Source organism: Mustela lutreola, chromosome X (assembly GCF_030435805.1).
Source record: "Mustela lutreola isolate mMusLut2 chromosome X, mMusLut2.pri, whole genome shotgun sequence".
NCBI lineage: Eukaryota > Metazoa > Chordata > Mammalia > Carnivora > Mustelidae > Mustela > Mustela lutreola.
The window spans coordinates 77,991,405-78,003,326 of NC_081308.1; the positions used below are offsets into that span (position 1 = coordinate 77,991,405).

Here is an 11,922-nt window from a genome sequence, read left to right on the forward strand (position 1 = left end):
TAAAGTCATAAAGGAAGAAAATGAGGCTTATGCAAAACCAGATTTAACCAATAGAACTAGAATTCATTAGTTAACAGAAACTGGTGATGGCAGCAGAGAAAAGTCTGGAGAGCTTTAAATTGATGAGGTACAAACAAATACATTCAAATCTATGAGAAAAAAGCAAGAGGAGTGAAAACCAGGAAATGGGGGGGAGGGGCAGCACACAGGGCAGGATGTGACATCACAAAGCCCACTGGCTCAAAGCAGTTACCAGTACTGTTTATCTGCTTGGGAAGCAAAAGTTGAGACTTCTCCTTAGATACTGGCCCATGCCTTCCTCACTGGTTCTTCCAGATTAACATTAGTCCTAACTCAGCCATTTCTGGCTCCCAAAATAGTGAAGACAGGCTTCATGAACATGGAACCTACTGAAGAAAGCCCATCAGAGAACCAAATCCTGGCTCAAAACACCTCAGTCGCACTGAATTGTGACACTGGTGCAGATAAAGTTCTTGCCTCACTAGAGAGTAAGAGGAAACGGAAAGGATACTTGCCAACTGAGTCAGTGAAGATCCTCCGAGACTGGCTGTATGAACATCGGTTTAAGGCCTACCCTTCAGAAGCAGAGAAGCGAATGCTGTCCAAGCAGACTAATTTGTCTTTCCTGCAGATTTCTAACTGGTTTATTAATGCCCGCAGACGTGTTCTTCCAGAAATGCTTCAACAGGATGGAAATGACCCCAACCAGATCACCATGTGCCACCAAAAAAGCAAGGCTGCTGATCTGACCCATGAGCAGAGCACAGATTCATCTATACAGGCCAGGTCAGGGCCCAGAGATCCAGACAAAATGCAGTGCCTGCCCTTTAGCCTCCTTCCAATGGGCCAGAAACCAGGGGAGAAGCTGCTAGGTTCAGAGTTGTCTCCAGGCCAGAAGCTCACACCAAAGGCTCAGCCAAAAAAAAGGGTCAAGTTTTCCACTAGTGAACCCTTGCTTACAACGTCTCCCAAACCTGTGATAACAGAGGAGCACAAGGACTTCAGCAGCTTCCAGCTGTTGGTTGATGCAGCTATGCAAAAGGCTGCAGAACTGGAGCTGCAGAAGAAGCAAGAGGCCAATCCATGATATCCAGTGTCCCTAAAATTTCAAGTAGTCAGTCCCTTGTCTACAGTGATAGATCCATTTATGTTCCCCCAACTAATTCATAATTTCACCTTTTATAGAGATTTTGTTCTTTCTAGGAGTTTTAGGAGGACCATCACTAGCTATTGGAACTCAATTCTGCTAGATATTTTGGTGTTTCCAAATGGACTTGTCATCATGAGTAACACTAAAGTAGAGAAATCTTCTCTACTTCTGCTTCCTCCTAGGTTTAAAGGCTTTAGACAATCAGATCAACACACCTGAGACCAGAAACAGTGCTAACACATCTTTGGAAACTTGCTTTGGCTTTTCCAGCCAGATTTTTTGGTCCTAGGACGGCTGCAGATACCAAATCACTAATCTTTCTCCCTCTTTCTAACTTTCCTTGTTGATTAGAATGAATAATGGAAAAGAAAGCTCTATAAAAGATGACTATAATGGCACTGACATCATTTTAATGTTGGAGTTTTTGTGAAAATACCAACTTTATGGTTTCTTTTTTTGTGGTTTATTGGCAATCTTAAGGAGTAGGTAATTTCTGCAGGGATTAAACAGAGTCAAAATGCAGTGAATTCATAAGTTTGTTACATATAAGGTTACACTCTTATTTGGTATACTAGTGAAAAGTATGCAGTAGAGATAGGAAAATTCTACATGGTAATTATCCGCTGTTAGTTGTGTTATAGTTAGTTTTAGAGAATGCTTTTTTATTATTTTTTTAAGGGTTTAAAAACAAATTTATTTTTCACAGATCTGGAGCCTGAAAGTCCCACATCAAGACACCAACTTGATCACATTATTATGAGGGCTCCCTTCTTGGTTCACAGTCAGCACTTTGTATCCTTGTATGATGAAAAAGACTAGACCTCCCTGGAGCATCTTTTATAAAGACATTCACCCCATTCATGAGGGCTCCACCTTTATGACCTAAGCCCCTTCCAAAGCTTTATTTTTTTTAATTTTTATTTTTTTTTAAGATTTTTTATTTATTCACTTGACAGACAGAGATCACAAGTAGGCAGAGAGGCAGGCAGAGAGAGAGAGAGAGGAGGAAGCAGGCTCCCTGCCAAGCAGAGAGCCCAATGCGGGGCTCGATCCCAGGACCGTGGGATCATGACCCGAGCCGATGGCAAAGGCTTTAATCCACTGAGCCACCCAGGTGCCCCCCCTTCCAAAGCTTTAGATCTACTATTAACACCTTTGGGATGATTTCAACATATGAATTTCAACATATGAATTTGGGGGTGGGGAACCAAACATAATAGAAAATAGTTGTTATATATACATATATATATGTTAAATATAAAATGTGTTAACATTTAAATATGTTAAATGTTAAATATCTACACATGTATTTAACATTTCAATTGCTGCTTATTGTCCTTGGGATAAATACAAATTTATTTTTCAATTTTTTAAAAAAAATTTTGAGTACAGTTGACACACAAATGTTACATTAGTTTCAGGTGTACAATATAGTGCTTCAATTTCTCTATATGTTATGTTTACCACAAGTATAGTTACCAACTGTTACCGTGCAATACTATTACAACATCATTATTTACATTCCCTATATGGTGCCTTTTATTCCATGACTTATTTATTTCATAGCTGGAAGTCTGTACACCCACTCCTCCTTAGTTCTTTTGCCCATCACCCCTTACCTCCGGTAATCATCAGCTTGTTTTCTGTATTTTTAAGCCTGATTCTGCTTTTTGTTTATTCATTCGTTTAGTCTTATAGAGTCCACATACGAGTAAAATCATGTGGTGCTTATCTTTCTCAGTCTTCCTTAACATAATACCATCTATGTCCATCAATGTTGCAAGTGATAAGATCTTATTCTTTTTCATGGTATCCATTTGTTTATTGAAGGACACTTATGTTGCTGTCATATCTTGGCTAGTGTAAATAATGCTGAAATAAACATAGGTGTGCATGTATCTTTTTTATTAACATATAATGTATTATTTGCTTCAGGGGTACAGGTCTGTGAATTATCAGTCTTATACAATTAATAGCACTCACCATAGCACATATCCTCCCCAATGTCCACCCTAGTCCTCTCCTCTCCTCTCTAGGAACTCTGTTTGTTTCCTGAGATTAAGAGTCTATTACAGTTTGTATCCCTCCCCATTGTGTTTCATTTTCCCCTCCCTACCCTCCATGACCCCCCACCCTGCTTCTCAAATTCTTCATATCAGAGAGATATTATCATAATTGTCTTTTTCTGATAGACTTATTTAACTTAGCATAATACCCTCTAGTTCCATCCATGTCATTGCAAATGGCAAGATTGCAGTTTTTTTTATTGCTGCATAGTTTTCCATTGTGTGTGTGTATATATATATATATACATCTTCTTAATCCATTCTTCTGCTGATGGACATCTAGGCTCTCTCCATAGTTTGGCTATTGTAGACATTGCTGCTATAAAGATTTGGGTGCACATGCCCCTTTGGATCACTAAATTTGTATCTTTAAGGTAAATATTCAGTAGAGCAATTGCTGGATCATAGGGTAGCTCCATTTTCAACTTCTTGAGGAACTTTCATACTGTTTTCCAGAGTGGCTGCACCAGCTTGCATTCCCACCAACAATGTAGTATTTTCATGTTTGTTAGGTATATACTCAGTAATGAAATTACTGGATCATATGTTATTTCTATTTGTAATTTTTTTTAAGATTTTATTTATTTATTTGATAGAGATCACAAGTAGGCAGAGAGGCAGGCAGAGAGAGAGGGGGAAGCAGGCTCCCCGCTGAGCAGAGAGCCCGATGTGGGGCTCGATCCCAGGACCCTGAGATCATGACCCGAGCCGAAGGCAGCGGCTTAACTCACTGAGCCACCCAGGCGTCCCTCTATGTGTAATTTTTTGAGGAAACTCCATATTGTTTTCCACACTGATTATACTCATTTTCATTCCCACCAATATTGCATGAGGATTACTTTTTCTCCACATCCTCACTAACACTTGTTATTTCTCTTTTTTTAAAATTTTTAAAAAATTTTTTTCCATTCTGACAGATGTGATGTCTCAATGTAGTTTAACCACAAGTTAAACTTCAACCATTGTTGAAGAGACTATCTTTACCATATTGTATGGTCTTATGTCCTTTGTCACAGATTAATTAAGCATATATAGTCAGATTTATTCCTTTTTTTTTTTTCTTTTTGGTCAGGTTTATTTCTTGACTTTCTATTCTGTTCTATTAATTTACATGTCTATTTTTGTGCCAGTACCATACAGTTTTGATTACTACAGCTTTGTGGTATATCTTGAAACCTGGAAATGTTTCAGTCTCCAGCTTTGTTCTTTACCAAGATTGCTATGGTGATTCAAGGTCTTTTGTGTCCCCATACAAATTTTAGTATTACTTGAGCTAGTTCTGAGAAAAGTACTGTTGATATTTAACTGGGATTGCTTTGATTCTGTGGATTGTTTTGGGTAGTATTATGGACATTTTGACAATATTCTTCCAATCATAATTTTGAATCCATAATTAAAAAAATAAATATATTTCCATTTGTTTGTACTACCTTCAGTTCCTTTCATCAGTGTTTTGTAGTTTTAAGACTACAAGTCTTTCACCTTCTTGATAAAGTTGATTCTTAGGTATTTTATTCTTTTTGGTGCAATTATAAAGAAAATTGTTTCCTTTTTTTTTCTTTTTAAAGATTTTATTTATTTATTTGTCAGAGAGAGAGCGAGCGAGAGCGAGCATAGGCAGACAGAGTGGAAGGCAGAGTCAGAGGGAGAAGCAGGCTCCCTGCGGAGCAAGGAGCCCGATGTGGGACTCGATCCCAGGACGCTGGGATCATGACCTGAGTCGAAGGCAGCTGCTTAACCAACTGAGCCACTCAGGCGTCCCAAGAAAATTGTTTTCTTAATTGCATTTTCTGCTACTTTATTATTAGTGTATAGAAATATTACCAATATATTCCAAATATATTTATTGAATATCTCACTGAGTTCCTGTTTTTTCTCCAGTCTGATGAGCATAATTACAATCATTACTTAAAATTCTTTACCAGGCATATTGCTTATTTCTATTTCCTTTAGGTTTTTTGTATGGTTTGTCCCTTTTTTTTTTTGGTGCACATTTCCTTGTCTCCTCATTTTGTTTGACTTTCTGTGTTTGTTTCTATGGGTGAGGTGGAACAGCTAGCTACTTCTCCTAAACTTGAATGAATGGTTTTGTGTGTGGTCATCCACTAGGTCTGGAAGGAGAGCTAAAACTTAAATGATCAAAAGTTGGTATGGTCCCTGGGCTCTTCACACATTAGATCACCTGACAGGACAGTTAAAGCTGAAGTGGGTGTAAACTGGGTTATCCAGACATTATAATGTAGAGAGTACCCTGGAAGGACAGCTGGAGCTGAGACAGGGAGTGGGTTTAGAGGTCTCAGTGTTTTCCATGCAGAAGGCACCTTGGCAAGACAGTTAGAAATAAGTGGATGCAGGCTAAGAGATCCTGTGGTTCTTCATTCTAAAGGTACACTGGCAGGGCAGCTAAAGCTGAACTAAATGCAAGCTGGGGGATCTTGGGGTGCTCCCTGATAGGGATGCCCTAGCAGAACTAAGGTGGTGTGTGGATTGGGAGGTTCTGGGTCTCTCCACACACAGAGCAACCTGGCAAGATACCTGAGGCTAACATGGGTACAAGCTGGGGGATCCTGTGGATTTTCACAAATTGGCATGGCAACTAAAGCTGAAGTGAACACTGGCTGAGGTGTCTTGGGTTTCTATGTGTTGAGAGAATGTTGGCAGGACAGCTGAAGCTGAGGTGGGTACAAGCTGGGGTACCTCAAGACACTCTATAGAGGGAGATCCCTCATGGTGCAGCTGGCACTGAGGTAGTCTGTGAGCCAGGAGATTCCTGGACTCTTCCTAGAAGGATAACTGAAACTGAAATAGGGACAAGCTGAGTGTCCAAGGGTTCAACACACAGAAGGAATCTGAGAAAGATAGCTAAAACTGAAGTGGATATAAACTTGAGTGTTCTAAGGCTCTCCACAAAGAAGGTAACTTAAAAGGAGTGACTGAAGCCAAGGTGGGTTACAGACCAGGGGGTCCTGAGGCATTCTGTGCAGGAGGCATCCTGGCAAGACAGCAAAATCTTAAGTGGGCATGGGCCAGTGTGGACTTTGTGTTCTCTGTGCAAGATTGTCCTGGAAGGGCAGCTAAAACTGAAGTGGATGAAAACCAGGGTCTCTTAGGGGTCTCAGGATAGTGGGTGCCCTCTCTGGGTGACTGGAGCTATGACTCTGGTTCTGGGATATTCTACATAGGGTGAACCCTGGTGGGAGCTAGATATGAAGCAAACATCAGCCTGGAAGTTAAAAGAGTATTTGGTGCTGGAATGCTCTAACAAGCCACCTGAAGCCAAAGGGGTATAGGCATGGAATGTTTTGGGGTGTCTCATACCTGTGTCAGGTACAAAGGCAGGAACTATAATGAATGCTAACTAGAGGTGTCTTGGTGTGCACCATCCTGTGGCCACCTTGGTGGGATCACTGGGGCTAGTGTGGGCTAGGGGCCTAGGGCTTACTGAGATGGCAGGGCAGTTAGGGCACTGAGACTATGTACTGTGCATGTTTTAAGTTGGAAGGGGAGCATAGATCACGTCCTTCACTCCCTTATTCCCAAAGAGCATTCCTGTAGTTCCCTTGCCATTTTGTGGAGTTCTGGAACTAGATCTTTTATATGTTAGCTGCTCTTTTAGACAATGTTTTTTGTTTTTTGTTTTTTTGTTTTGTTTTTGTTTGTTTGTTTGTTTTGTTTTGTTTTGTTTTCTTCCCCAGCATGACTGGGGCTGGTGTGGGTTAGGGGACGTGAGGCTTGCTCAAGTGGCAAGGCAGCTATGACACTGGACCTTGTTCTGGTCTGCACTTTCAAGTTTGGGGGGAAGTATAAGTCATGTGGCTTTCCATTCCCTCTGGCCCAGAGAGAGCTCCAGCAGCTCCTCCACTACTTGGTAAGGTTCTAGGAGTGGTTCTTTTATAAACTAGTTGCTGTTTAAAGTTATGGCTTTTTTCCTGTGCCCAAGGACAGATGAATCTGCTCTGGGTCTCTCAGTACTAATCCTCTCCCTTCAGTTCACAGTGTCAGGAATAGGGGAACCCTTTGTTATCATGTCTCTATATCTCTTGTTCTCTTTGAAGTTCATCCTAACCTTTATTGCATAATAATTGTTCAATAATATTGTTCAATATTGTTCAATAATTACCATCTTAAATGGGAACTGAGAAAAATTTTGTCATCCATTTTAATTCTTACCATTGGAAGAAAAACGTAAAAATAATAAGGCAGAAAAACTGACCAAAAATTCTGCTGAAGAAACAGAACTAGAGAAGTTTTAAAAATAAGTAAAATAAAGGGGAAAAAACATTTTAAAAAAAAATTATGTTTATTAAATGTTTGGATTGGAGATGGAAATGACAAAAACTCCAGGCATCTCCACCTGGAAATAATTCTGTTGTCCTTTAGAGATAGCTCTTCTCACCGCCTCAAGTACAGGTAGATTTCGCTAGGAACAGAAGGCTCTTTCTCTAGAAAGCTGTAATTTAGCTTCTCTGATTTTAGGGAGCTAAACAGGAGGACTATAAGGCTAGAAATTAGACTCTATCTCCAGTTACAGATCCTGCCCTGTTGTGAAATAGATCATGTTCTACTTCTTGGCCTGAGCTTTTATATTTCTATCTACTGGAAATTATCAATACCAGGCGCTTTACCTTCCTCAAACATCTTAAGAAATGATAACCACAGCTTATTACTCTGGATATTATAATTTTCCATTTTACCATGAAAGATAAAGACCCATATTCCCAAACTGTTATATTTGAAAGACTAAAGTAAGTTGAAATTTCTAAACTATACATGGATTCAGAGGTATTTAGAAGGAGAAAGGGCAAAAATATTAGTTATATCCTTACAGGGGAGGTCCCCAGAACATGCAGTGGAACTCCCACACTTTTTTTTGTAGTCCCTTAACTGGGTCATTTTCTTTATAAAGAGGCACAGGAGGCTCCTACTCAAGGAAAGGAAGCTTGCTATCTGGGTGGAAGGTGTCTAGGCTGAATCTACACAGTCTTGGAGTTTTCTTACTTTGTCTTCTAACTTTTGTGTCTGAGAGGTTTGGGGACTACTCAGGCTTTTCTCTGGTTCATTGGAAAATGAACTATTATTGCAACTTTGCTGCTGGGATAAATTATATCCTTCAGTTGGGTGGTACAAAGATAATTCTGTTGCCATTTGTTGTGTCAAAGAGCTGCTGCTGTGACAGAGTATATTGTCAATAATGTGTGTTTATATGATGCCCATTTTCTTATCTCTACAGAAATTACATCCCTACAAAGTTTATGATACTCCTGTATAAAGGCTTTTCCATGTCTAGAAATTTCAGTACAAATAAAAGCACAATTCTAAAATAGAATTGGAAGCCACCACCCTCATTTGAGTCAGATTTTATAAATGTACCTTAATCCTTATAACCACTCCATGCAGAAACTTGGATTAGACATTTTTTTAAAGCCTCAAGTCTCAAGATAAAGAAAAACTATTAAAATATATTAGACAAAGAATAAATATATTCATAATTCACTTTTTTCTCACATTTTAAAGGTTTACAATTTAAAAAATTGTATTGTTCTGCTGTGACCTGTTTTCTGGAGAATGAAGAAAAAACAATAACCAAATAATTCTATACTGCCATTGGGTTATGTATTATGTCACACAAATATGAAGATATAACTTTGCTATAAACGAGCAATTACACTACTAGGCATTTACCCAAATTATACTCAAATACTGTCTCAAAGTGCTATATGCACTTCAATATTTATAGCAGTATTATCAACAATAGCCAAATTATGGAAACAGGCCAAATGTTCATTGACTGGTAAATTGATAGAGAAGATGGGCAATATCTATATCTATCTATGTCATCTATGTATATATCTACATCTATATCTATATCTATATCTATATATCTATATCTATAATGGAATATACTGCCAGAAAAAGAATGAAATCTTGGATTTGCAATGACTGGATGAAGCTAAAAAGTATTGTGCCATGTAAAATAATTCAGTCAGAGAAAGACAAATATTGGGACACCTGGAGATCAGTCAGTTAAACCTCTGCCTTTGGCTCAGGTCATGATCCCAGGGTCTTGGGAATGAGTCCCACATTGGGCTTGTTGCTCAGCAGGGAGCCTGCTTCTTCTTCTGCCTGTTTCTTCCTCTGCCTGCTACTCCCCCACATGTGCTTTCTCTCTGACAAATAGATACAAATTTTTAAAAAAAGAAGAAGAAAGATAAATACTATATGATTTCACCCATAGGTGGAATTTCAGAAACAAAACAAATGAACATAGTGGGGGGGGGGAAGGAGGCAAACCAACAAACAGACTTGTAACTATAGAGAACAAACTGATAGTTACTGGAGAGGATGGGATGGTGGGATGGGTTAAATGGGTGAAGGATATTAAGGAGGTCACTTGTGATGAGCACTGGATTTTGTATATTAGTGATAAATCACTAAAATCTACACCTTAAACTAATATTAATGTGTATATTACATAACTGGAATTTAAATAAAATTTTAGAGAAAGAGAATCAACAGGCTTAGGCCTGAATGAACCAGAAGGAATAGGAAACTGAGTCCCCACCTTTAATGAGACAGTATAATAAACAACCCAGCACAACTCTATATGGTGTAGAAACAACAGTTTGAAAAGTGCCTGGAGTATACATGAATATTTATTTACTAATCTCAGAATGTGCACTGAAGGGACAGGACCTTTAGAAAACTCCAAGAGCCAACTCCAAAGAGTTGGCAGACATCATTTTATTCCCCTTCCTCCAGCCTAGATAGAGAAATATTATCAGGAACTAGCATGAACAATATCCACTTAACTTGCTAATACCACTTATTCTGCCTACAGATTTTCCTACAGATTCACCCCATCTAATGTGTCCAATTTAGCTGGTATTCTCCAAAGTGACTCCTGCCACAACATATCTTGCAAGAATCTCCAGCAGGGAGTACCACCACTCCAAAATGACTCCTCACTAGGAGAGGGTAAGATAATTGCACACACCAGTGCACTCATAGCACCAGAAGCTAAGGCTTATAACTGGCAGTGCAGAGAGAGTGCCCTCTTAATCAGTTTATCTGAAGCTGTAGCAGACAGACTGGGGCAGGCATATGATCTGAAAACTGGCCCTGGCCACCAACAAAAGCCTCCCAGGAAACATTGGAAGAGCATTGTGTAGTTTGGTGCAACTGCAGCCCCAGCAGAAGGGCTGAGAGCAAGCAGATGATCTGACTGCTGTCACAACCAAACTACAATTCAGGGCTGCCCCACTGGCCCCTTAACAAACCAATAATCAAACACTGGCTATAATGTACAGTGTGGGACACTGCACCTAAGTGGACTGAAGGTGAACATGTCTCAGCAACAACAGTAAGTTGTATGACACCCACACAGAAGACACCTCTGAAATGCCTGGTCCTTTTGAATAGGGGGCATTACACTACAGAACATAACAGGACCACTTCTTCATAAAGACATTTTTTTTTTTTTCAAAGGGCACTTCTGTGTCTCAGTCAGTTGAACATCTGGACCTTGATCTCAGCTCAGGTCTTGATCTTGGGGTCATGAGTTCAGGTCCAACATTGGGCCCCATTCTGAGTGAAGAGCCTACTTTAATAAAAAAAGCCAGTATTTTCAAGATCAGGAGATGTTGCTGACTTCCCTTATACATAGAAACAAACACAGAAATTCATCAAAATGAAACAGAGAAATATGTCCCAAATGAAAGAACAGGATAAAACAACACATAAAAAAAAAGTTCCATGAAATGGAGATAAGCAATATATCTGAAAAAGAATTCAAATTTATTGGGGCGCCTGGGTGGCTCAGTGGTTTAGGCCTCTGCCTTCGGCTCGGGTCCTGGGATCGAGCCCCGCATTGGGCTCTCTGCTCAGCAAGGAGCCTGCTTCCCTTCCTCTCTCTCTGCCTGCCTCTCTGCCTACTTGTGATCTCTGTCAAATAAATAAATAAAATCTTTAAAAAAAAAAAGAATTCAAATTTATCATTTTAGTAGTCATAATCTCAGTAGACCTTCAACAAAGAGATAGATAGTATTTTTTTTAATTATTTATTTATTTATGTATTTGAGAGAGACAGTGAGAGAGAGCATGAGCGAGGAGAAGTTCAGAGAGAGAAGCAGACTCCCCGTGGAGCCGGGAGCCTGATGCGGGACTCGATCCCCAGACTCCAGGATCAAGACCTGAGCTGGAGGCAGTCGTCCAACCAACTGAGCCACCCAGGCGTCCCGAGATAGATAATATTTTAAAAAATACAGAGATGAAGAACACAATAACTGAAATTATAAATAAATGAGAGGGGATCAGGAGCAGATTGGCAGAAGCAAAAAAATGGTTTTGTGATCTGGAAGACAGAGTAATGGAAAGCAACCAAGCTAAACAGCAGAAAAAGTGATAAAAAATGATAATATGTTAAGGGAACTCAGTGACACTATCAACCAGAATAGAGTTGCATCATAGGGATTCCGGAAGGAGAAAACAGAGAAAAGGAGGCAGGAAATTTATTTGAAGAAATAATAGCTTAAAATGTACCCAGTCTGAGAAAAGAAACATATCCAGATTAAGGAGGCACAGAGAGCCTCCAACAAAATCAAATGAAAAAATTCCATATCAAAACACACAATAATTAAAATGGCAAATATTAGTGATGAAAAGAGAATTTTATAGGCAGCAAGAAAA

General features: G+C 39.4%; 1 protein-coding gene across 1 annotated transcript; it reads left to right on the forward strand.

The window, feature by feature from the left end:
- Positions 1 to 259: 259 nt before the first annotated feature.
- On the forward strand, positions 260 to 1,563 carry TGIF2LX (TGFB induced factor homeobox 2 like X-linked). The gene has a single exon (XM_059158178.1). It carries the CDS (start codon positions 395 to 397, stop codon positions 1,106 to 1,108), a length of 714 nt encoding a protein of 237 aa, XP_059014161.1. The 5' UTR covers positions 260 to 394; the 3' UTR covers positions 1,109 to 1,563.
- Positions 1,564 to 11,922: the final 10,359 nt, after the last annotated feature.